Below are 27,294 nucleotides of genomic sequence, written 5' to 3'. Positions count from 1 at the left end.
AGGCAGCGAAAGCTCGCATCACCCTCCCTGTAAAGGGCAGGCGGCTACCTAGGGTAGCCCCCCTCCCCGAAAAGGGACGGCTGGGGCGCCGGGGGGGCCAGGGCCGCTCTTGGGGAGCCGGGCCCCGCCGACACCTCCCCGCAGCCCCACAAGATGGCGCCGGCGGCCTGGGGAGGGGCCGGGCGGGAGCGCCGCTCGCCGCGCTCGGCCTCACCGGAAGGGAAGGAGGGAGCGGCGGAGGCGGTTCCGCTCGGCTCCTCTGGCGCGGCGGGGCCGCGGGCTGCCCGGGTGGGTGCGGGGAGCGGCGGTGACCCTGCGCAGGTCGAGGGACGGGCAGCCGGGGCAAGCGGTGGCGTGAACGGGCAAGCGAACAGTTCGGGAGGGCGTTTTGCTTTCGGAGGCCGGGCGGGGGGGGGGGGGCGGTGTGTATGGCGACTCGATCGGCCGTACGGGCCCGGGGCTTGGCTTTTCCTCTGCAGAATGTCGGCCTCCGGCCTGAGGCGGCTGTGCGGGAGCTCAGGCGAGAGGGTTCTTCCGTCTGCCGGGGCCGGGGTGAGCCTGGGCATAAGGGCTTGTTTTCCTGCTAGCCCCCAGATTTAATTGTTTGCCCTAGTTGGTGAAGGTGAGAGGTGCTCACCGGTGTTGTGGTCCTTAAAGTCACTGACCAGAGTCCGGGCACGGCGTCAGTGAGGCCAGGATATTAATTTTCCCTTCAAAAGCAATAGTGTAGAAGTTTCATCCTCTTCCTCGTTTGTGACTCAGCTGACAAGCCATATATGAAATAAGCTAATAGGGGCTACTAGCAATTGCACGGCTTTTAGCACTTCACTTTTGACCTCTGATTTTTGGCCCAAATAGCTTCTGGGTTTGTGTGCAGGATCACAGAGGAGAAATACCCCCTTTTTGGGAGTAGCAGTGGGTTACACTGTCTCAGGCTCTGCTCAGGTCAAGAGCCACAATACATATGCTAGAGTTTGATCTGCATGCTTTGCAGTAAATGTGGATTATCCCCGCAGTGGACATACTTTTCTCTCGTGTAATTTGTTTCCCTTCCATTTGCAGGAATTGCTACTGTTGGTGTAAGGACGTTGCTGTGAAGACGTCACAGTGATAGGTAGGCCTCCGTAGCTCAACTGTCTCCTGTTGGGATGGTGAGCAGCCAGAACTGTATCCTGAGTGTCTTGTAGTTACAGCCATTCACAAACAAGAATGCAGTGTGTAGCGTTGGGAATTTTTACCCTTTCTTCTTTTTAAGAGAAATAGCTTGTACTGAAAATTGTCTTAGCAATCAGAGGCTTAAATTTCTGTGTGACTGTGACTAGGGCACTTCAGTATTAAAGTTAACAACATACACCAGCAGTGCACAGTATTAATCTGAAGCACGGAGTGTCAAAACATCTTTCAGACCTTTCCCTCGTCTGGTGGTAATTCTGCATCAAGAGTAAACATCAGAAGCATAAAATGAAATAGGTGTTTGTGGGAAGATGCACACTATCAGTGTTGTTACATGGCACACTTTTTTTACTGAACTCTTCAAATATTTTTGAGGAGTATGTAGTAGCCTGAGTTCAAAATACACAGCACAAATTGATGTCTAACACCTTGAATTGTGGAACTTACTGCCATGGGATCTTGTGGAAACAGTATTTATGGGTTCAGAGAAATGATGCGTTCTGTCTCTAAATGTTAAAAACAGTTTGGAGCTGAAAAAAAGTACCTAAACTGCCACTTGCTGAAATCAGAAGAAATGTACCTGAAAAAATAATTCCTGTATGTGTACTCTAGTGTTATATTTTACTGAGCATCTCTTACTACCCATTGCCAGAAGCTGGATACTGAGTTAGGGACACTCTGCCCTGACCAAAGGCGGCACTTCTCACAGGCTAAAGGAGTAGGGACAAAAGCAACAGTGGGATGTGGCCAGCTGTCTGTCATTTTGGGCATTATTGTTTTCAACATAGTTTGCTTTTTCAGGAAAACTTTATATAAATGGTTTTTTATTGAAATCTGCTGAATTTATTGAGATTTCATCTTCTTTTAACATCTTATATTTTTACTATAATACCATGCAACAGGTTAATTAATCTTGTGCTCATTGGTCTTCTGAAGAAAGTCAAACCCTCCTTGATCCTGCATTGGTAGGTCTTCCTGAGCCGTACCCGTCACCCCCAGTATGGCAGCCGAGTGGCAGCACTATATTCAACACACCACTAGAGGGGATTTGCTCCCAGAGTGTGAATTACATTACGAAGTTACAAAAAACTGTTTCATGGTTGTGTTTCACAGTATGACAGACATTGTCTCAACTTCTTTTAAGTTCAGTGGAATTAAGTGCCGTCATTGCTTTCATCAGATTTATTTATTTTTACTAATACTTGCTTCAAGTTGATAAGGAGACAGGCATGTTTTGATGAAAGGGAGTACATCCATATTTAATTATCAGTGAGGAAATGTTTTAAAACTGAAAAAAGGAAGTAATAACATAAAAAAAATAGTTCTGTCATCATTAATGGTCAGCATAGGCAAACAAATCTCACCATTTTAAATTCTGTACTTGCTGGTGAGTTTCATATCTTCAGTTGCTTCCATATTTCATTTTAAAAAGTATAAATTATAGAAGTAGAGTCATCACATTTATTTTCTGCTGCATGTCATGTTTCATATTTTATGTAGTTTGTTTTTGAAGAATAATTCAGCTGAAAATAAAACAAACTCATTCTTAATTTAGTGTCCTGGCTTGCAACGTCATTATGCATTACTTTGTAATCTAATGTTTCATAAATAATTTATGAAAATAATTTAAGTGGCTATGTTTGGCAAAACAGGTTTTTCATATTTGGTAAACTAATAGTTGGATAGTTTTGCCAGGGTTTTCCCCTTCCTTTCCCTTCAGAGAGCATATGTACATGCTGCATATTAATAATAAAGTATCAGACTTCACCACTTACTGCTTTTAAAAGTGGATTTGCATTAAGCTCTGAACCTAATTTCTGTTTATGCTGAAGCTAGTTCAAAGAATATTTTGTCATGTAGGAATTAGAGTGAACATGAAAATGAAATACACATACTTTTTCTGAAGTGGGAAATGGAAGAATTGGTTACTATGGACCTAGATTTTTAAGTATGAGAAGAAGATGTTATGGCAACCTTGACAGTATCCAGATGCATATGTGAAAGGGACAAAAAGTGTATGTGTATGTTGTGAGAATAGACATAAAAGTTTTGAAGAGGGCTAGCACGGGAAATTAGATGTTTGAAAAGAACAAAGAGGGGGGGTTTCAAGTGTAACAAAGAGTATGTGTGGGTTTCAAGCGTTACAAGTCTCTGCAGTGTTGTACAGTGACCTCAGCGCTAGGTTTTCTTCCTCCTCCAAGCAGGAAGGAGGGAATGCAGTGAACTCGCACACTTTGGTTGCCTAATGCCCGATCCTGCAATCCTTTGCTCGCATGAGTTGTCCCAATGATTGCAACGGGATTGCTCATGTACGTAGGGCTTCCTGTAGATAAGTTGGCGTGGCCAAGGGTTTACAGGTTTGAGCTTAGTGTGGGCTTTGCAAAGGACAATCATTTGTCTTTGTGGTAGCTGCATGATTTGCATTTTTTTTGAACATTGCCCATCCCCGTTCTTCTTTCATGCAATACAGTTTGTATTAAGAGGTGAAAAAGTTGCTGTTTGGTCAGTATTGTTAAATATGAGGCAGAACACAGCTGGTGTATGTGCTGTATTCATATGTATTTTGAAAAATCCTCGGTTTATGCTGGTATAAATCTACAACAGTTGTAAGTGCTGTCTTGGCTATCTTCCAGCCTTGATGGGAATAGCATTTGACCATGTTTTAGGGGTAGCAATTGTAGTTCAGTGTAACTAAGTTTCTGTTCCCTTTCACTGGCACTCACCTAAAACAAAGTTCAAGTTGAGGGTGAGAGTGTCAGGAGAAATACGTGGATGAAGCAGCTAATGTCTTAATGTAATAAAATAATTGTCAGGTAGTGAGGGGATTCAGAGTATTTCTCAGTGATTCATGATGGCAAATCACACTGAACATTTTGGTAATTATAAATCCTGCCTGGTGGTTGTAGATACTTTGTTCTCCCTCCCCCCCACATACACAACTTTTTTGTTGTTGTTTTTTTTGTTTCTCCCCTCTCCAGTTGCTCCTCTTTAGCCTTTTCCTCACATTTAAAAAATGTGATTGCAACCTGAATTGGCTTGTGTTTTCTTTATGGAAGGCAGGATCAGATGTCTAAAAAAAAGAGAAATAAAGTGAAAGAAGGGATTGTATGCAGTTATAAGTGCACCATAGGTTTAAACAGAAACTTTACCACTTGAATGGAGTTAAGTCGGGTTTAATTGTTTTATAATAATTGCTTCTTTTTTAGATGTCCCTGTGCAGACACCACTAAAAGTGACAACAGTGTGTTCCACTTAAGTTTATGATTTATGAATGGCATTAGTTTGGAAAACAAAGGTTGTAGAAGCGTAAAGGGTGGGAGAATATGGAAGAGAAAAGGTTAATGGGGAAAAAAAGTGTTCGGTCTCGGCATTTTAGGCTGGATTGTGTAGAAGGTTCCCTTTTAATCTTACTGTAGTGGGAAATTTTAAGGAATGGGATTTTTACTCATGCTAATCAAAAACTATAAATAAGAATCTTCAACTAACCACAACAGAGAAGAGATATTTAATAGATCTAAACTCAAGTTTAACAAAAATATATTCAGTGCTTGTGACCATCTTAATACATATATTTTTATGAATTAAAATGTTACTGTTTGCTTTTCTAGTTCATCTTGATCACCCGAACAAAATTCACAAGAGATGGTAAGCGGTCTTTATGGGTTTTTATGTGAAAACTTAATCACATTTTATGTACAAAATGCATATAAACACTTTCATTGAACTGTCAGTGCAGACATGTAAAAATTAGATGTGAAAGTAGCTAAATTGATTTGAAAATAGAATTCATATTACAACAGTGATTTGTCTACTTCTGGGAAGACTCCAGAGACATAACAGGAAAATAACAGAGGACTCTGATCATTTGCCTTAGATTTATAGCTTTTGTTTCCTTGAGGAAATCTCCCTATTTCCATTTATTTCGCAGCTGAAAAAGCACAGACGTAGAACTAAGACTTTAAAGTGTCCCTTTCCTTTTCCCTCTCCAATGTAAAACATATCTGTAATTTCTTTTTTAACAGATGTATTTTTAAAATTCAAATGTAAAAGAGGTTTTCAAGGGTCACTTTCAACAAAAAAGCCACAAAAAGTAGTTGGACAGGCACCAGCATCACAGTTCTGTCTACGTGAACTGGCCTTTTGTCTTCCTTTCCCCTAAATTAACAACTGGAGCTAGTCAGCTAGACACATTAGCCAGCTGGATTCCAGAGCTTTCAGTAAAGTCATCAAGGCCCTTTTTAGAAACATTTTAGAAGAACTGGAGATAATTTTTGAGCTTTAAAAGAGTATGTTGTCTTCTTTGGAAATACATATAATGTAGGAGATACTTCTTTAAAGCTCCATGGTGTTTCAAAACTGGAATTTAAAGTAGTGGAAAAAATAGACAAAATGTTCCAAAAGTAACCTCTGAATGTATCAGATTTGACAACAGGACATTCTCATCTGACTGCTGAAGGATGAGGAGTCAGCGTGACATGCTTAAGCAAAGCAAGAACAGTAAATAAAACATTGTTCATCCTAGCTTTTAGGTGGTTGGGTGATTAAGAATGAAGAAATTCCATATGGAAGGCAGATGCTTTTCTTGCACCCACTCATTTTAGGAATAAATACACTGAAATTCATGGTCTTGTAGCAGCGCGATATTCAACCAAAAAGAGAATTGGAATGAAATTTCACCTCCATGAATTGTTACTTTTCAGGGAAGATAATTTGTCTGGACTTTGAAATCATGTAGCTGAGCCCCACAGCCCTTCACAAATAGGATGGAGGTTTTGATCAGAAATATCATGAGGAATGCAAGTTTGTTGTGAGTTTTCTTTATAGACTCTATTAGCCAGAGATATTTTGTTTCTGAGACTGCTTACTAATGACTTTAAAAAGAGGCAGCATTTGTAGATCTCTTATGGGATAATGAGCTCAATTTTGCAGAAAGAAGGGAAACATGGGAGTTACAATTATTATTCCAAACTCTCTAGCGTTTGCATTATTGCCCAAGAAACAGAAAGTAAAAACAAATTTAAGTAAATGAAATTAACCTCTCAATATTGTTAGCATTAAATGGAAAGTATTTCATAGGTTTGTTTTTTCTGTTTTGTTTTGGGATTATATTTTTTTCCAGAGAATCATTCTTTTAAGGCTATGGAATGGTGCCAGCGCAGATCAAGAAAACACACTTAAAGAAAGATTTTTGTCTTGTATGCCCTTTTTTAAAAAAACACTAATAAAGGACTGTAAATGTCACATTCATCTCTGAAAACCTCAGCTAATCTTGCCATAGTTTTGAGTGCCAAAACATGGCTTAATTAAAATTCTTCCTATTTAAAGTACAGGCATTCAATTTTGGCCCAGATAAGAGATTTTCTATGGAAATTAAGATGTGGAGGAAAGAAAAAAAAAAAACATTTGCTATTTATTTTACGTATTCTAGGCTTTAGTTTACATTATGGCCTTCTTTTATGTCCTCTATTATCCCCTCTTATTGAGAGTAGGATGAGAAAGGAGATGAAATGGCCTATAGGAGGGGGACTTAAGGCTAGAGGGACTGTGGGGCTTTGTAGTTGCTGGTGAAATCTGAACAGTGTGAAACTTTTTTCAGGAAAACTAAGATTAGCTGAAAGACAGGAGAAGGTGTGTTACAGTATGTTTCATTCTATGCAGCTATTTTTCCATGTACTTTATCAGCAGTGCTTTATTACCCCTTTTCATACGTTGGTTGCTGATGAGTACAAAAGGGAGATTTACTGGCAGCTTGCACTTGGCTAAATACAGTCTTGTTTTTGATCGAGACCATGATGGATATATGAACTTGGCTGAATTGCCATTTGACCTTTTCTGAGAAACTTATTTTGGCAGGCAGATGGAGGAAATACATTACTGGATAAAATGAATGCCTTTGTTTAATATGGAGGAATTTTAATCTCTTGTGTTTTCTGTCTGCGGATTTGGAAATCAGGTGTAGCTTGTAATACATACACCTTGGAATGATTCAGTTCTTACAACTCACACGAGTGGCTAAGGAATTGTGGAATATATCCACACAGCATATCCCCTAAAAAGAACTGATTGCCACTGTAGTAGCATGAACACTCGGAAAATACCTTTTGGACACTAAAACTTGTCTATTGATAATTCTTCACTGATAGTTGTGTTGATGGAAAAACAATCTCTTACAGGAGTAATGAATTGTAGTATGCTTGCACTGTGTTAATACCTGTTCTCTTTCAGATCTATATGGTTTATCATAGGAAAAGTATGACTGATCATTAAAAGGCAGACTTTTTGCTTGCTTTTACAGTGTTTCTCCCCTCAATTACTGTTTGTTTTTTCTCTCTTCCCTGCTCCACCGCCCCACCCCGCTTTCTTTTTTTGATGTTCTTTCCTTTTCCCCCATGTTTTGCCCACAGGAGGACACTGAGCCATGGTATTCCCAGCAGGTGTACGCAAGATACTGGAAGCACTATGACTTAGCCATGCGCTGGATGCGTAGACACCAGAAAGCCTACAGGAAAGCCATGGAGTCCTTTTATCACCTACCATGGCATCCTTCTGCAGCCTCTCAGAGTAGCCGCTACTCAGATTGGGATGGGAATGATCTCCCACATACCCAAAACTATTCTTCCACATATAGCCGGCGTGGCAGACCTCCATACCATGGGGGAGCTCAGCAGCACACAGATGCCCACCGAGGGAGGGAGGATGCTGACAGGGACTGTGAAATGGAGGAGGACTCTGAGTCTGAAGGGGAGATAGAATATGACTTGAGTAACATGGAAATCACAGAAGAGCTTCGCCAGTTTTTTGCACAGACAGAGAGGCACCGGGAGGAACTGCGTAAGTCCATGCTTGTTCTATGTTGTCTGCTACTTGGTGGCCATAAGATTGAATGATGAATGGCTTCAACATTTACAGGTTTTGTAAGAGTTCACAGAAATAGGCACTGGCAGTGAACAAGTCAAACAGAATGAAGTAGCAAAACTGATGGGTGCACTTAAGTACCATTCATTAGAAAAAAGTCTCAGAAAGTGTTTGAAGGTTTTTTGGTAGGAGAGAGAGAAAATTATGACTTCAAAGAGAAGAAAAACACATTTGTCCAGAAGATAATATTAATGTTGAGTGCTGAAGGAAAAACTACAAAATTTTTATGGTTAAATTTAGTTAACATATTATATGTCTGAGAGGAGAACCCAGAGGAAGTACTTTGCTACATCACTGAACCCTTGAGTAAGCCTCGGTGTGTTTTATAACATGGAGCAGCCATTTTTTTTGTTTTTCTTTGGCTAACCCAACAGTGAAATTTCATGACCTTTTTCTTCTCCCCCTGAATCCCTAGGGTATTCTTCATTCTGTACTACACCACAAGATTTGTTTGTTTTGCATCTTGATATGGACCCAAGTTTTTAAGCAGGGAATGTAAGTCAGAGACTTAAGATTTTTTCAGGTCTTGATCCTCAGAGGTATTGGTCATCTTTGTTCCTGTGAAATCCTTAAAAGAAATAAAAGATAATGCTGTACTTTATTGACACTTTATTGTATATAGAAACGTTTCAGGCAAATCTATTATCTGTTTTAAGAAAGCAGCATGATGAAAATAACTTTTCCCACGTGACTCCAATAGGAAACGCCCAGAATGAATGTTTAATAGAGCTTTCTCTGAAAGAGGGAGATGTTCTAAAAAGGCGTAATAAAGGCCATGACTGGGAGGGAGAGAGAAAAATTGTGCTATGTTAAGCTCTTTGATCAGAGGGTATCCGGTGAGCTGAAACACCCCTGCTTAACTTCACATTTCCCATTGATATGATGCACAGGTGATCTAGTTAGCAGAAGAAAGTTAGTTGAGGAGCTCAGTGGTAGTCCCTGATATGCATTCCTTATTCACCATGCATTTGCAGAATCAGGTTGGTGTTCTCTGTTGAAATGTTCGTTTGAGGTACAGGATGCTTTAGGATGCTTGGCTGCTTCTGGAAATGCAGCACATTTTCCTTGGATTTATTTAGTCTTTATGGTTAGTGGTGTTTAAAGGTATGCGAGTGATTCAAGTGGTATCCTGGAAATTGGGAAATCTGGGCTCAGAGGTCTTCTCTGTTGCAACTATCCTCTCTGACCTTGGTATAACTATTTAATCTCTTTCTGACCCCTCAACTGTCTGCTTTTGCTAAAAATAGATTTGATTCTTTATGATGAACAGGTGAATTGTGAAGAAATCTGTGACTCAGAATACAGATTTTACTTTTGTTCCTTCCACCGTGGTGGTACTTGGAGCCTTTTGGAATAATTAGGTCTCTGCTGTGTGCCATGTACTAGCCTAGTTCTGGGTAAGAGTAACTACTTTCACTTTAGCATCGCTATTCTAGATCTTTGTGCAAATTTAAGCAGAATCTGGTATTTAGCTACTGCGTGCCTCCATTTCTTTAGTAGTTTCCCTGATGAAGTGAGATAGTAGTAGTAATCATCTGTAATTCGTCAAAGCATGAGAAAGTAAACAAGTACTTGATTTAATTGAAATTTAAAAGTGCCACAGAACTCTGTGTGAATGGTGCTATTTAAATACTAATTTTGTAATTAAAAATACAGTATTATCTCATTCAGAAATAATTTGTTATTGCATGGTGGGGGAAAAGGAAAATAGAATAAATTTTTAATTCCATTGAAGTTTCTCAGAAGAAGAAACATAAGCATCAGGAGGAGGGGAGAATCATTGCTTCCCTGATGGTGTGGAAGGGAGCTGGTATGGAGATTGTGATGAAGGTAGTACCACTCTAGGAGATAGTGTTATTAATTTTCCTGGATGCTGTTTCCAAACAAAATGAAATGTAGGGGTTCATTAAGCTGTGATCCATAGTGACACTGTCATGTTATATCTTTAATACTGTGCTGACAAAGGATTGTCATTCTGTATCAGTGCTCAAGAAGATGGAGATAATGCACAAAAACCCCCCACCGTTACTTAAATACTTCCTCTCTGATGCCTTTTCCTTTTAATCCCAAACTGTATGTCCTGGGCTCCCCTCACCACTTTAGGAGCAAATTTGTGGAGAAACTTGGGTACTGTAAAGCTCAGTAATGCCTGAAATTTAGGCGTCCGTGTCTGGAAGAGACATTTGTTATATGAAGGGTAAGAGTTTTAAATTTTCTCTAAACTGAGTTAGAATGTTTGGGTATGTCAAAGTGGAATGCCAATAGTGACCCTGATGATCAGTTGAATTATAAGCCAGCTGTTAGGGAATGTAAGGGGAAGGCTGTGTCTCATTTCCTTTCTCTGGCATAAATAGGGGCTCCAGGTGGAGTTCACAGCCTTTGACCTCTGCACCTTGATATGCACTTGGGAGAAGACACCTGGCTTGCTCTTGTTTTAAAATGAATGCTATGCAAAAGTTTGATATGTGTTTATTGGCAACTTACTGAAGTGTGAGACATGTGGGAGAAGAAGAGCAGAGGGACAAATACAAAGGGGAATTTGGCACATGAGGAAGGGGATACTAGTACAGAGGGTAGAGGTCTGATTTATCTTCATGAAGGATAACTTCCTTTAGTCTGGTGTTTTCAAGCCCTGAAAAATAAGGAAATACTATGCAGCATTAATGCAGTTATTTTGGACATGCTTAATGAGAGTCTTGGTTTACCAAGTAAGATATATCTGGTTCCCACACATGATCCACGTCTCATCAACATATAGAAGGATAACCAAATGGACCGAAATAAATCCTAGCTGATGTCAGACTCTTTACTTCTAATGCCTGATCTAGAGTCTGCTGGAGGTAAATGTGATCACAGACATCAGAGGATACGATCTTGCAACCTTTAACTGTGAAAGACTTCTATAGGTCTGAGAGGTAGGTGGGAAAGGCATTTGTGTCTGGATGGTGGCATACAAGCATTAATGCTAATTGCAAAGAGAAAATTTTCGAACAAAAGAAAGCCATCATGTCAGACTAGGCAAAGAAGAAACCAAGAAATGGAATAAGCCTGAAGTTAACTGCCACAAACTTGAACAAGCTGATTCCTGACTTCTGTAGTGATTTTTTTTTGCTTTGTTTCACAGTGGGCATTTGCAGTGATTGGCTGACTTGCACAGTAAAGCCTTCGAAACTGGCAAACTCTGAGCCTTGCTGCATGATTTAACACTTCAGCAGTGATACAGTTGTTCCCAAACAACCTCTTTTAAAACAATCTCTTTTTTTGTCTTTGAATTCCTGTCAAATTCTTACTAGTTTTTCTATTTATGTCATGCATTGCAGTCAAGTTATATGTTCCTGGAATGCCCCAAAGTAATTTTGAGCAGAGTTTTGCTGAGGCTGTATGAACTCAAACATGTTAATGCACTACAAACTTATCTCGTATTCTAGATACACAGTGCATTTGGTTAAAGTCCCTTACAGACAGTTTTAATTTCTTTCCTCTTCAGTTGTTTCTTCATATGCAATCATATAGAGATTCTGTTTTTAAGGCGGTTTTCTTGTCAGGCTGGTCTGTTTTTCTGGTTCTTCGTGTAACTGGTGATCCTAATACACTGTGCTTCTTGGGGATGTTTTTACTTGCATTTAAAAGTCTTTCCTCTGGCTGTTGAAAATCATGTAGTTATTTTTCTGGGTTACCATACCTGTCAGACCTAGGTAGTGTACTGAATTCTCCAAGCGTCCTAGATGTAAAGAACAGAATACAGTAAATTGCCTTTATATATTTGCAAAAACTAAAAGAAAAAAAAAAAAAAAAAAAAAAGGAAGATTCACAAGCCTAAAAATTCTGTAAATTGTCTAATTGCACATATTTATTACACTTTTAAATTGAGCCTTTGAAACATAGTTTGTCCTCATGCAGTTTTTCTTTGTTCCCTTTTTACATATAAGAGAAAATTACTACTGTAATTGGGCAAATACAGCATTGCAAGTACATTGAGAACCACTCTGTGGTAGTCAACAGGCAATGAGACAGTGTCCTTTATTTAAAAAAAAAAGGCAAAGTACCTTCCCGTCATTTCATTACCGAAGGATAATAGTCTGTCAATTGTTAATGCTATGATTAGTTTTTTCCATTAAGGCCTCTGTTTGTATTGCCCACATATACCCTCCAGCTTTTCCCAAAATAATGTTGTCTCAACTTAAAATTTTCATGCCAGATGGAAAACCTTTTTAAAAAAAATGAAAGGAAATGATAAATGAAGATCTTTGTTTCAAATCTTCAATTTGTAGGTTTTTTCCCTCGGGTTTCTTTTTCTCTGAAAGATGACAGTTGCCACTGCCTCTTCCGTGAAGAGGGAGTAATGGAATTTTCCATGTTTTGAAACTTGTTTGAATAGTACTAGATCCATGAAGGTTTTGGATTTGTTTAAGGCCTGTGTGCTTCTTTGGAAAATAGACTTTGATGCAGGTTTTTTGCCACCATGTTTTCCTCCTTTCTTTCACTTTTGGTGAATGCTTCTCCCTGTTCTTTCTCTGTCTTTTTCTCCATCAGACTGTAGTTCAAATTCTTACTCTTGGTCACCACCATCTTTTAAATTTATCCTTCCCTACCCTAAACTGTCAAAGCAGTGTGGATAGTGAACTTACAAATGTCTACTCAACTTCCTTGGCTTTGTCAGCCTTGTTGTCACATGAACTTTTACCACTATCTTTAGAAGATGAATTGCTGAACCTTCTGAGAAATATCTGTGCAACAGGTGCTCTCTGCAATATGTGTGGGTGCTTGAGAGATGGTTTTGAAGCACGTTCTTTTGTGAACTGGAGGAGAAATGTGAAAGGTTCTCCTTTTGTACCTCATCTCTGCTCTTGGTGATTGAACCTTTTATTGTGTAGCAGCAGAACCCTCTGGAGTGCACACCCTGTATCCAATGTAGGGGTTGTATTGTTGGGTAGCCAACAGCTGAGAAAATGCCCCCTTGCTAGAGAAACAAGGAAAAGTGCCACAATTTTCTCCGTTTTAATATTGAAAACTAATTTGTACTTGCAAAAATAGAGGGTGTAAATTGCATTTGCAGACCAACTGTTGGGCACAGTTTTATATCCATTTTATGAGAGACAAGATTATCTTACTACAAAGAGTATCAGTTTGAGAACACAGCCATTCCTAGAATATGTGATAGTCAAGAAAATGTCCTTGGATCTCATACTAGAGACAGAATTTGAGCTTAGAAGATTGTATAGCTTTGCTATGTGGACCTATGTCTTTCCTGTGAATCCAACACATTTTGCAACAAATGGACATTACGCTGTACAGGTCTACTTGCTGCTACAGGAATGAACAGGAGAGAGACACTAGAAAGCTTGAGGTGCTGCTGAGGAAACAGTGTGTTTTCTGTATCACTGGACCACATACAGTCAGAAACATATGCTCAGGAGCGTTGTGTGAGGGTTAATACATAGAACTGGAAATTATATGTGAAGCCTTTCTTATTTGTTATGTGCCTCAGGCTAAGACTCTTTGACAGTGTTAGCAACCCTAGAAAGTACACGAGTGCAAGGCCAGGCTTGCTTTGCTGCTAAGGGATGCCTCAGGTTTCAGCTCCTAGGTGGCATCTGAGGATGCTGTGGACCACGCTGCCATGCATGCAGCGTGGACGGTCTGGTGGAGCTGGGGCTCAGAGTGCCTCTGCCCTGGCTGCCAGTGGCTGGACTGGGCTCAGTTCTTCCTAAGTATGCTATAGAGTTACTGGTAGTTAAATTACAGCAGGTTTATAGCTAGGAGCATGGGACAAGAAGCTCTTGTGGTTCAGTGTTAACTGTGGTGTAGACATTCCCTTAAGAGGAATGCAAAGATGTCAGACACCTTTATTTCCTCTTAGATTTGATGGAAGTGAAGAATGCTGTCTTAATACGAGAGTATGTATTAAACTTTGGAAACCTGTGTTTGAAATTGTCACCCTTTGTCTAATGTGTTCCTGTTATAGTGGAGATGGTACCTCAGGTGGCTTGTTGAGAGATTCAGTTTATTCATATTTATAAGGGATTTTGAGTACCTCAACAGGAAGTAAGCAAAAGCCTCAAGTGGTAGAAGAATGAATAATATGATCTGAGAAGGATTGTTCATTCCAGACCTTTTGCTTAAAAGTTAAGGTAATGTCATCCCTGTAACCAAAATGCATCCTGGTGACATCATCTTTGCTGAACAAGTATGGTATTTGAGCCACCCTTTCTCCCAGAAGGCTATTATCCCTAAATTATTCATGAGAAGACTGGTAATCTTGTATTGTTGTGCTCTTAGTAAATCAGCACTGTGGTAACATGCCTTCTGACTGGACTTGTCGTGAGGATATGAGAATAAGATGTACAGGACAGAGACAGATCACTGCTCCTCTCAGCTGCCCTGTCCCTCACCATCCGTGCTTTTGATAGCTGTTTCTTGATCATTTCTGGTCTCAGAAGGATCTCGTGGAAACAGGTCAGTAGCTTGCTGTGATGGATTAGCTATTAGAACTTTCTCTTTACAAAGAAAATACATGCGGTAATTCAGTTTTAGGTCAGACAAGCAGAGTGTCAGCACCTGTTTTGTGTCTGTACAGTTTCCAAGGCTTGAGGGCATTGCCATGACATACATGGGCTCTGCAAAGATTTGACAAAGAACCATCAGGTAGACTCCAGGGCTGAGAGGCCTCATGCAGAGCAAGGAATCCTTCCCTGGTCTTGCTGTAAGAGCAAAAATAGCTTTCAGAATGCTATTATGGAAGATTGCTTCATATGGGAACAGTTTGGTGTGGGAAGACACAGATACTACTTAGAACTGGTGCTGGTAATTTTTTGAAGGCAGGTCTGCCTGCTTGCTTATGCTATTAGCATCTGCAGCTGCTCTAAGTGGCTCCTCTAGTCTTCTCTTCATTCTTTGTCCCTGCAGGGAAGCCTGTGAAAGCAGCTGCAGCTGCTGTGGAAAAGAGCAGGTGAGACCATGCTGACAGACACAGCTCTAGGGAAAAGTGGCATAAAAGCTGCTCTGTGCTAATCACTCGACTCTGGCAGTCTGTCTTCACACTTGATGCACTTTTCCATTTCCCTTACAATTCCTCGATTACTGGTTCCATCTAGGTGCCACGTGCAGCATTTCCTGATCTCTAAATTTAGATTTCACTTAGGAGAGAGCTCTGTCTCAGTTTCATGCTGATAAATCTGAATTAATCCACCTTCAGTGTGTTACTCTCAACCTTGTAAGTTGACAGTGACAGTGTAGGCTATGAATTAAGCATTTTCTAACACAACCCTTTTTGTATCTAGGTGGGGGAACTGTTGTTGTAGCAATAATGTTAAAGTTTCAGGTTGCACAGCACTGGAGTAATTGTCAAAAGCAAATGTCAAAAACCAAGGAGGAAATGGATGGAATGATGTTGTGTGCTTTCTGTGCTCTTTATATAAAAAATCTGGGCAGAATCTACAACAGAGCATGGCAGCAAAATATCTCAAGTGTTACACATTTTAGGTGTCTCTTATAAAACGAACCAGATTTGCTTGGTGACACATAGTTTACCTCTGCTAATTTTATTGGGGTGTTGTTAATTCAGAGACTTCAGAGGTGACATTGGCTTTTCAACATCTCTCACTGTGCCTCAGTTTTATCAGAAGCATCCAGATGGAATTCACGTCCGTTGTCATTAGAGAAAGTGGGTGCTGTGGAGGCAGAAACTGAGTCCAGAGACTTCCATCTGCCTGGGTCTTTACCTGAAACTCATTTCCTCATATGCTCAAAATCAAGTGAGAGAGACAGAGACTGTGAGACTACCCATCTCAGACTTGGGTGGCCTTTACAGGCTTCCGTAATGACCTTGGACATGCCATTTGGGACTAGATCCACAAAAGCTTTCAGTATAGGTGGAATTTAGGAGCAGATGTCCAAAATAATAATATTTTTCTTCCAACCATGCGTTCCAGGAAGAAGGCAGCTGGTTATTTATACCCAAAGGATGATGGATTTTAAACCCCAGGGTGCAAGAGAACATTGTCACTCATCTTTTCTGGTGGCTGGGTTGAGCACCTGTGCTACCTTGTGATGTGATCTGCTGTGAAGCCCATTCCAAGGAATCTTAAGCACCTCCTGCTCTAGGAATTTGATTGTTTTTATTTGGACCCGTAATACAGGGGTGATAGCACTTCCCTGTCTCTCAGGAAAATAGAGAAGATTGATACGACAGCACACCAAGAAACAGTTGTGTTGCAGCCATATGAAGTGCTCAGTACAGATTGATCCAGCTGTTTATCAGTTTTACAATTGTTATTGGCCTCCAAAGTACCCAAAACTCTTTCTTCAGATATCAGAGCTTCCCCCTGATATTTTCAAGGACGTATGTCTAAGTCATTAGAGCACTGCTCTGCAGTACACTGAAATCATGGAGGTAATGTAAAATGAAGAATAAATCTTAAATGGGTATTTGAACGGAAATTAGGTTTGTACTGAAATAAACAACATGGGTGTTATACTATTGATTGTTATTGTTCACATTTAGCTGGATAAGAAACTCCTGGGTTTAATTTCATTTGTAGTTGCTGAATTGGTGGTTGTTGCTCTAGAAGTAAGCTCTGTATTCACAGAAATTGGAGAAACTGCAAAGGAATGTAGGTGTCCAAAGAGCATGCTGGGCCTCAACTTCAATATGATGGTTTAAATACTAACAAGCCAACGCTGATGTTATCTCACTCTGCAGAAGCCTTGCAGAGCACCTTCATTTCTAAGAGGCCTGCACTTTCTGATGTGGTTGCTGAGCAGAACGTTTGGAAGACTCACTTTAAAATTCATGAGTTGTCATTGCTTTGGGATTTTTGGCCACTGGTATGGTGGGAAGGAAGCTGAAAAATGGCAGAGGAGTCCAGGCTATGGATAGTGCATCATGTGTGACATGTTGGTGGAGGAGGTGTTGAGGTGGTAGATGGCAGAGCATCTGGCTGGCTTTGGAGGAGTGCAGTAAAGAAGTATCTGCCTTTTTCTGATCTCTCCATTTCTGAGTAGGTAAGGCTGGTGATGTGTAATTATTTGCATTCCCTGCTTTTGTGTTCTTCCCTTGGTATTAGTTACTGACCTCTGTTGTGAACAGGCTGTCAGGCTAGATGGACTTTTAGTCTGATGGCTCTCATGTAAAGTCTTCTCTTCAACACTTCCTTCAGGTGTGAATTGCCCCATTGAAGTGACAGGGGGGAGAAAAGGAGCTCCCACTTGCTAAGTACAACTTAACTTTCTGAAGGGCAGGATGCCAGCTGCTTTGTTGAAAGAAGACAGCACTCAGACTTCTGCTCCAGCAACTGGCTCTGGAATTCTTTCTAGTGTCAAACATTTCCATTTTGCAGAAGATATAATAGATGCACATCTGAAGGTTTTCTCTGGTGTATTTTCCCAATGTTTTTTATGTGTTTTTAATACTGAGCATAGCAATTATCCTCCTGTATTTACGTGTATTTCATTTAATTTACTAGAGTGCTGAAATGATCAATGAGAAGCTCAGAAGGTCAGAGGTAAAGTAAGTTTCCAAAGCTACCCCTCAGCCGTTTCTTTCACAAGTTGAGATATATTTTTCCGATTCCTTTAGTTTGACTCTCTTTCCAGATACTTCTTTTAAAATGATTGGTAAGGCAGCACACTGTAGTTTACTAACAGCATGGAAAAAATTCGTATTTACTTGCTGAAATTAATTTTACCTGGATCAGAGATTGATACTTAATTCTGCTTGGCTACAGTAATACCAAGTTACAGACCTGCCGGTTAACTGAAAGGTCAGTGCATAGCCTGAGTATGCTTCCTTTCAGAAAATCGGGGACATGCTTTGAGGTTGCTCTCAAAAAAAAAAAAAAGTCATTTTTCAAATGTTTTTGATAAAGTGGCAGATTTCCCTGCATATATTACTGAGTTGCTTTCTCATATCATACAGTAAACCAAACTTGAATTTAGCAGTGTAGCCTGTGGCTGGAGTCAAAGAAATTTCAATGTAAAGTTTGAAGGTGCAAGAAGACTGACACAAGCTAATTTCCAACTTTGTTCCCCCAACCCCCCCTCCCCAAAAGCACAAAACTTTCAGTATTATTTGGCCGTCTTGCGCTCTGTACATCATGGAACACTTTCTTCCAAGTGTATGTGCTTAATTCCTATTCAGGGCACATGTAAAAAATGATTGTGAAACTCATGTTTCTTCAATATGCTGGTTTGCTTTTAAAGAAGCACTGTTAAATTTTAACACTTCTTGTTCAATCTCCTTTGACCGTGCCATAAATGTATGTGTATATATGGATACAGTTATATATAGATTTAAGTAATCCTTGTGATTACTCTAGCACTGGTGTCTGTCTGGCGTCAGCATTGTTGCCATCAGTGACAGATTGGAGTTGTTTGGGGGGATGGGAGTGCAGAGTCAGCTGGTCTGTATTTAATCTTATTGCTGTAGACTTGATCCTTACTAGAGGCAGCTGCCAGCCCCCCGATCCTGTGCTAATTTCCAAGCAGTAATCGGTCAGCAGCTTCCTGGCTGTTTAATTCTGTCAGATGGCACAGTAGTACAGTCTGGACACCTTTGTGTCTCTGTGATACAGACCTCTGGTTATGCTTTGTGTTTTCTAGCCTAGGTGCACATATACCTGATCATGTATTACATTTAGAGTATTCAGATTTCTAGAGCAGGTTTTCACTTGAGGTTCCACTGGGCTAGCTGCTTGCTTCATATTTATGGAGTTTGATTGTTTGAATTGATCTGATTGAATATCCCTTCTTAAAGGTTTCATTGTAGAAGGTAATAGAAGAAAATAAAAGAAAGGTGATTTGTTGTTTAGCTGGGCAGTAACCAGTGTAGCCTACTGCTAGTGTAAACATGGACATGAAGGCTTGTATTGTTTCCATCTAGGATCTTTGGCAGTTTGTTTTGGAGACCACAAGACAACCCTTCTTGGTTTTTAATCCTATTTCTAAAACAGAAATCAGCTGCTTTGTTCTCTGGTTAACCATATAACGTTCTACCAGTTACTCAAGCCACAGATTTCAAAATAATGTGAGATTAATTACTCTGTCAGGTAAGAAAGTATTAGAATCATTTTACAGATCTGTTGCAGTGCAGCATGTGGTTAATTAACTTGAGCGATACATACCACACAGTAGCAACACTGGAATTGGAACACCTTGGTTCTAACCTTACTTCCTGGCTTTCTATTAGTTTTGATTTCAAAGGTAGTTTCTCTCTGCTTGTTGTCTTGGTAAGTAATTTTGCCGTGTTTCTACAGAGCTATCTTCTTCAAAACGTGTAGAAAATCTGTAGTGAAAGAGAAGGTATCAAACTGAGTACTTCAGATTTGCAAAATCTGTTTTCTGTCTGCTTAGCCTGTTGCAACTGCATCTTTCTTAAGGAGCACACTCTCTTGCCTTAGACTGTTTCCTGCTTTTCAGTCAGACTGTCTCAATGAATAGGTTTTCAGTCAGACTGTCTCAATGAATGTGTCTCAGTGCCAAAGTCAGGTTAAGCAGTTTTTCTTCTAGCCATTTGCTCCTGCTCCAGTGCTGCCCGTTTAGTTCAGCATGTGTGATGCCAAGACACTGCAGTGTACCAGGCTTAGGTATAATTTGTTGGGGTGATAGGGTTTTTTGGGGGGTGGGGGTTTTTTGGGGTGGTTTGTTTTTTTTTTTTTTTTTTTTTTTGTAGGATTCATTATGTGACCCCTTAGACAATTGTAGCAGCATCCTTGAGGGGCTTGGAAGCTGGAGCATGCAGCTAAGGGAGAAGGAGGGAAGCAGAAACTGCATAAGCTGGTTTTGTAGCTGAGGAAAGAAAAATGTCCGTGGAACCATGGTTTCAGGCTGCCACAAGCTTGCCAAGGAATCACATCTGCTCTTACTTCAAAGCCTGTAACAGAACATTTTCTTTTTTCTTGAGAATATTGCATTGCTTGTAGATATATGTGGTGAAATATTCAATTTCTTTTAACTCATTCCCTCCTCAACTAGCAGATGGAAAACTTGTCAGTGTATATACTTGGGGCTTTAATACCTTCAGAGATTTTGGTAGTTCTCTTTCATGGTGGTTATGACTCTGATGACTGAGAGCTTATCATTGCAGGTAATTACTCCCCCACAAAAGTAATTTTTATTCCAAATCAGTGTTTTCAAGCCAGCTACAGCATTTGATATTTCTGCATAGGTTATACTGCTGGCATATTAAGATATGGCCTAGCTGTCTTCACTTCTTTGAAGATCAGACTTTTCCTGTTAAAAATGGGAAGGGGAAAGTCACACTGTGTCATCTGTATTCCTTTTGTTACATTTTTTTGCAAGCACAAGGTTTTACGTTTAAGAAGTTTAAACATAAGTCTACTTTTCCCCAACTTACAGCTAGAATGAGGCTGTTCATTCCACTATAAAATCATCACTTTCTTCTTTCAGTGCGTTTCCACAACTTCTCGGTTGCTTAGTGTTCCCAAGTAATCCTCCAGCAAGCAAGACCATGCTGGTTTTGGCAACTCAGAATATTTTATCTTTACAGATGTGGGGGGAAGTCACAATTGTTTGTATCTCGCCGATTCCCACTCATAGAAACTCTTGTTTGCACTTGATAAAGAATAATGTTTGAGCTGTGGGCCCTCTGGAAATCCAGAGCTCTGTAGAAATTAAACTCCTTGAATATCTTGTTCACAAATCCTCAGACTTAAATCTTTATTTTGTTGGAATTCCTTTAGGCAAAGATTTTGGTTTTCCCCATGGCATGCCTGGTTCATGCAAGTACGGGCATAATAAAATGGTCTGATGCTATCACTTCAGAAAAACTCATGTAAGTTTATGGTAAAGGTACTTAGCTTTTCTAGGGAGATGAAGAAGCTGGCATATTTTGCATTGAGAAGCCTGTGTGGGCAGAACATTTAACACAGCAGATAGGCTTGTGGGAAGTGGCATTCAAAGAGAGAACTAGGAGTTTTTAATCAGTATAAATGGGTAGTGTTTTTAACTCTGTTAGTGTGGGCTGCTCAAGATCAGCTCAGGTAGCATTTAAGACAAGATGAGAAAGCTCAGAAACTGCACTTGCAGCAGTAACAGAAAATCATTTATCATTTGAAATAAGCGGACAAATATGTGAACAGGGGTATAGGTCAGTCTGAAATCATGGAGAAGAAAAAACAGATCAAGGCTGGGGAAAGTACAATATTTCCTTGAAGTTCTTCCTTTAATATTTCCTTGACATGTGCTAACTAAGCAAGAAAGTAGAAGTCAGTAAAGGCCATTTGACACTTACGAGGACAAGCCCTTGGTCTCTTGCCATAACTACCATCGTGTGGGGCAGAACATGGCAGACTGCAGGGTGTGTGCACCTGCAGAAGTGTGGAGAAGGCTGCCTGTATAAGAAACGTCACCAGATTGTATATGATCACTGGCTATAGTGAGCTAAGGGTTGGATGTATAAATATTAAGACCTAAAAATGGTACAAGGAACCACATCATGATGGGGATGAATCTTCCATTAAGAATCTAACATAGATGATTACCCTCCCTACTTATATCTCTTTTTAATGTTGAAAAGTCTCTCCATGGAGACTTCTCAAATGAATTCCCTTATTTAGAGAGTTTTTGTTTTGAAGTTGGTTTTTTCCTTGTTTTGTTTTGTTGGGTTTTTTTCTTTCAATAAGGATGAATTCCAGAGAATTTTTTTTTTTTTTAATTACTACTAAAGCTTATCAAAAGATATTACAAAAAAAAAAAAGAGCGAAGTGGATCAAACTTACGGAAAGTATATGACATTTTCCTTTTTATAAAGTAAGAGAAACAAGACATCTGAGTTTCTAAGGGCCTATGGGGAAAATGTCTTGAAGGGCTTAGGTCATAGTTTTGCTGAAAGTATGTCAAGAGGGCATTCATGTGCATACGAAGCCCCAAGTGCAGTGAATAACTAAGATACTAGTTACTGTTTATCCTGCTTTTGGCAGTGCAGGAGGATGGAGATAGTTGTCTATATTTGTTCACTTTTCATCAAGTATACCCCAGATTAAAAGTCATCCATAAAAGGTGGGTGGGAAAAGTGTGGGGGGAACAACAACCCAAAACTTTCTTTCAAAAGGCCTGGAATCACTGATAATGTTCTAGGATGCAGTGTGAGTTAGATAGAGATCTCAGTATTCCTTAAATAGGAGGAAAGAGGGGAAAAAAGTGTTTGGAAAAAGAGGTCTCAGCTGGTTTTGGCCAGGTCATGATGACTTTCCAACAGAACTGGACTTGGTAGGAATAAGTTAATTCTGAAAAGAGCTTCAAGAGAGGAAGAGCATTTTTGGGAAGAAATGGAACTGACCAATTAAGAAAATGTCAGCAATGCTTTTCCTTTGTGCAGGAACCAACCATCACTGCAGCTGCCTGCCTCCCTTGTGAACATTTGCAAAATGCTCTTCCATGATTGGGGGAACCTTGCCAGTAGTTGAAGCTGAATGCTGTAAAAGAAAGCACATTTATTTTAGCCTGTGTGAAGTGGAAGGAGGAACTACTTAGAACTGTGTAAAAATTATTTGTTTCGCATTTATAACTTGGCAGCACAATGACTTACAAATTTGGAGTGTGAAACTGATTTGCGAATGAGCTGAGGACTTCACTGCTGCAGGCTGAGAATTAGTGTTTTGATAAACCTTGCTGCCTAATTTGTGGGTGAATATTTGGTGCTTGCTTTGAAGAAATGCTGGTTGCCCCTATAGGTTTAGAGCTATAGACAGTTTATAATTTTGTTTGTTTGTTTTTTCCATTGTCAGATGCTTGTTGTCAGCTTTTCGATGAAGAGGTAGTTGCACATTTAGCTCAAGTTGCATTACTTTATATTGTTTTTAAGGTAAATTTTGAGGTAGTGGAAAGAACCCAGACTGCAGGAAATAACAGTTCTACTTCCCAGCCCCTGCCCCACCAAAGAAAGCTTAGTATGCATCTCACCAGGACAAAACTTTCTCTGCTGTCAACTATTTGTTATCTCTTTGTTTGGCTGGAAATACTGCTTTTGGAAAAGCAGTAGTTTACATACCCATGTAGTTCCACGGCTTCTCTTTCCTTGATTGTCTGTGACAGCAAATAGTGCTGTCATTAACTGTGAGTTTGTTGTGGTAGTCTCTCTCCACAAATAACTGATTTGAAACTGCAACATATACCACACAGCTACAGTGGTATTACCAGCAACAGCTGCCTTGTTCTGTGCTCAAATTCAGCCTTTGGTACAAAAAACCGTGCGTCCCCAGCCTCAGCCTGGACTCTCTAGACCTGATTTACATGCCTGAAACTGTAATAGAGTCACTCTGGGATTTTTTTAACCGCTGGATACAGAATAGTAAAAGTCAGGTTAGAAAGTTAAGGGCAGTACATCTGATTAAAGTAAAACATACACTCCAGACATTGGTTAGGTAATTTGGGGAATGGAATTTAAATTGGTATTATTATTTTGATTGTTAACATTAGGATTTGTGGGTTTATGAACTACAAAATGGAGATTGATGCGCAATAAACTGTAATCCACTCATCCATCCTAAAGCTTCTGCTAGAGACCCATTTAATTTCCAAATAGAAGAATTCATTATCTATCTCCAGAGAAGTTAATTTTTCTTAAGTATTATTGTGTGCAATGAGCTATCAGAGAGCATTCTATGCCAAGCAAGCAAGAAAGCAGCTGTCTCTATCATGCAGCTATGGAACTAATGAATAAATAATTTCCATGGGCAATACAGAAATACAGTGAATTATCTTTGTGGCCCAAGAGAGTCAACAAATACGGGTTCGATTCATTGCCTTGCCAGAGTTTTTCTGTGTAACCTATAGTGGGAGACATTGGTTTTCCAGCATAGATTTTTGTTTTCTGTCTAATAATATTCAGCATAAATTGCATCAAGTTCATGCTAAAAGCATGTTACCTGGTTGTGGGCGGTCTGGTGTCCCAGGAAGTTTGTTTCAGTGGGGTGCCAGTGACCTGTGCAGTCACAGCCCGAGTGCTATAGCCTGTCCTCATAGTGCTGGGCTCTCTGTAGGCAATGTTAGTTCTTTTAATTCAGACCCTCTGGTTAAAATGGCCTGACACCAAATAAATCTGACTCCTCCAAAAACACATGTGGACTCTAATGTATGTTTCCTTGTGAATTCTGGCATTGCAGCCCACTTGAGGGGTGTGCCCTTAAAGCAAAATCTCTGAAAGTGAAACGGCTCTCTGGAATAGATTGCTAATAACCCCTCAAGCCTTCCTGCCCTTCGACTACCAACACAAAACTGTGGGTGGTGTTTGAAATGACAGGACAAAAGCTTGCTGTGTCCCTGTCAGACAAACAGATGCCAAAAATGAAGTTTCTGATTATGCTGTTTAAAATACCTATTTTCTGTGAATGAGATACAGAGGATAATTCATTTAGGAAGGCTGACAGTCAGTTGGCTGCTCTGTACAGTACTTTCCAGTGTAAAAATAAACTGCAGATGTTTGACACGGATATGTCAGGATACTTAACTTTGGATTAGGGTTTGCAGATGTCATGTGTTTTATGGAAGCTAAATCTCTGTGTTAGGGGAAGGAGGGAATAGGTACATGGCACCAAATGCTGAGAAGCATGTCCTGTATGTGACTAATGCATCCTGACCCGTGGACACTGTCTCTTAATGTTTTTTGTTTCATTTTGTTTTTTAACGTGGTGGGTTTGGCTTTTTTTTAAAAAAAAAGTGCTGTCAGTAGTGGACTGTTTCTGTGATGCAGTTCTGAGAACTATCACTGGTTATAGGTAGGCGAAGGAGTTCAACTGCCAGGTGATTTTCTTCATCTTGTAGAAATATCCCCATAAGAGGGAAGTCTTGTATAGCACTTCTCTGTTCTAACTCTACAGAGCATTATTTGTTCCATCAGAGCAGCACTTAGGAAGTGGAGGTAAGTTTGGGCATGCAAAATCAAGTTGTTCCTTCCAGATTGGATTTACCAAAAAGGATTTTTGATGACAGGTTTGTCCAAATGTTTCACTTCTGTGAACTGTTTTAAATTCTCTTTAAAAGACTAGGTGCAGGGGTTTACGTTGGGTGCTGTTTTGTTTTGTCTTCAAAGCAGTATCAGTAAGGCTGCCAGTTTTGAGCTTCACAAGTCTTGAGAAATGAATGAGGTTGGATAGTTGAAACACAGTGCTTACAGCTGTGTTTCATTGGATGCACTTGATGGCAGACACTTACATGACAGATGGATTTGTTCATTTTCATAGAGTATTAAATGATTACATTGTCTCTTGGCTATGGTTCAGCTAAAGTCGCTCTGTCCTGTGCATTGTTTCCTTATCTCATCTGCTAAGTCATTACTTTGGAAGTAACACTCTTGTTTGTTGGGGTTTTTTGGGGGAGGTGGGAGGTTTAGGTGTTGGGTTTTTTCAGGGCATGTATATGTTGGGAGAAATTAAGCAATGCTGATTCTGATTAATTTCTACTAATACAGAGGTTTTCTACAGTTTTAGGATTCAGTTCCAGGATCATCTTCCTTTCTCCCCACTCCTTCCAGGCTGGCTTTATCATGATATTTAGTAGAAATTCATCGTTATGCATAATGAGCACAGCAGGACAAGTAACATGCAGTTTGTTTCGTAAGTTGCAGAAACTGGCTGCACCCTAGAATGTGTGGATCTCAGCCCTCTAAGACCCAGCACAGATTTGAATATGTAATATTTTAAAAGTTGAAATAAAATGTGATTGGTTGATAGCTCAGTAATTTCCATCTCCTGTGGTTTATTTCTCTAGGGAGACAGCAGCAGCTGGAAGCTGAGCAGCAGTACGTGGAGGCTGATCAAGACCTTCACAAAAGGATGGAGCGCTCTGTGCAGCCGCCTGCAGAAAGACCTGGCGAAAGGCGAATGGCAGAAATGAAGAAGCTGTATGGTGCTGAAGCTGCCAAAATTCAGGCAATGGAGGCTGCCATGCAGCTTATCTTTGATAGAAACTGCGACAAAAAGCAGCCCAAATACTGGCCCATTATTCCCCTTAAGCTGTGAGTACCTGGACTGTGCCTGGCACAGAGCTATAAGGATGGGTGCCTCAGGAAGTTGTGTTGCTGAACGAGCAAACTGCAAATTTTGGTTTTGGTTGGGCTTTGGAGCGGAGACCAGCAAGGGCAGTGTGTTTTTGCCCTGTGTTCCTTTTACACAGTCTGCCAGCAATGGTCACAGTCCATTCTACCTACATACAGTTGTCAAGTAGTAATAGGAGGGACAGTAATATCAAACCTGTCTGAAGTCACAGTTTCGCTCATTTGATACCAGCCTGCCTTGACCTGCTTGCAAGAAACATAAATGTCTATACTCAGTGAACTGGGAAAATTTAAAGCGATTCAAAAAAGAAAAAGACTGTACAAATTGTCTGCTCTTCCCATTTAGGAAATCGAGCGATCCCATTTTCTAGTCTTATTTAACTTAGTAGCATTTGGATCCTGTTTAACACAGCACAGCTTGAAGTGTTATGTCTGCTAATCTTTGATTTTTATTTTTTTTTTTGAGAACCAGGAGCCCACTGGCCAAGATACAACATATCAAATTACTGTAGCCCAGCCATTTGAATTCTTTTTCAAAGGTTTGTAATAAAGCAGGAAGTTTTTCTTCCAAACTGATACTTGTCTGGCAGGAGTTTGACTCTAAAGCAACATTATATAGAAAAATGTTTTAATGAAGGTGGTGGGGGGAGTGGGGGAGAAGCCTGATGTGGTCATGTCTGTTAGAGATCTGTTTAGCAGAAGAGAAATTTAAGAGGACAAAGCACTCTTGGGACCTGTGCCTACAGTAATTTTTGCCATTCTAATAAAAAGCATCTACTTGGTTTGAAGCTTTAAAGAGGATGTGTTAGTTTGACAGACTAAGGGTACATCTGGACACTGTATGTGGAGGTGTGGAAGCCATGTAGCCCTGAGGGCTGTGTTTATTTTAGGTGCAGCTTTCCAGTGCCCACCTGCATATTACATGCACAAAGCTTAAACATAGGCAAGTTAGATGTGCCCCTCTTGTGTACTCATCCATCTGCACGGGATGTTTGGCTCCACTTCAGTCACTTGAGGGGCAGAATTGGCCCCTCAATCCTTGTGATTCCTTAGAAAATGGTACCCTGAACACTTCCACGGACTTTCTGTGAAGCACTGTCGCTACGTATCATTGTGTGCTGAAGGGCTGTAGGTTGTATTAAGCAGCATTTCCATGCCAGGGCAAAGGAACCTTATGCTGCTTTAATTGTGACAAA

At 40.2% G+C, this 27,294-nt stretch overlaps 1 protein-coding gene across 2 annotated transcripts; it reads left to right on the top strand.

Moving 5' to 3' along the window:
* The first annotated feature begins 213 nt into the window (after positions 1-213).
* Positions 214-26,674, top strand: GEMIN8 (gem nuclear organelle associated protein 8). Of its 2 annotated transcripts, none has more exons than XM_042788876.1 (5): positions 214-288; positions 1,063-1,114; positions 4,782-4,818; positions 7,578-8,004; positions 25,813-26,674. In XM_042788876.1, exons 3-5 carry the CDS (start codon positions 4,816-4,818, stop codon positions 26,061-26,063), a joined length of 681 nt encoding a protein of 226 aa, XP_042644810.1. In that variant the 5' UTR covers positions 214-288; positions 1,063-1,114; positions 4,782-4,815; the 3' UTR covers positions 26,064-26,674. The 2 variants fall into 2 exon arrangements, with proteins under 2 accessions (XP_042644810.1, XP_042644811.1); XM_042788877.1 differs by having other exon boundaries at positions 251-321.
* Positions 26,675-27,294: the final 620 nt, after the last annotated feature.

Source organism: Tyto alba, unplaced genomic scaffold, assembly GCF_018691265.1.
Source record: "Tyto alba isolate M040663 unplaced genomic scaffold, T.alba_DEE_v4.0 Super-Scaffold_14, whole genome shotgun sequence".
Taxonomy (NCBI): Eukaryota; Metazoa; Chordata; class Aves; order Strigiformes; family Tytonidae; genus Tyto; species Tyto alba.
The sequence above is the reverse complement of the archived record's forward strand: the minus strand, read 5'-3'. Positions and strand labels throughout refer to the sequence as shown.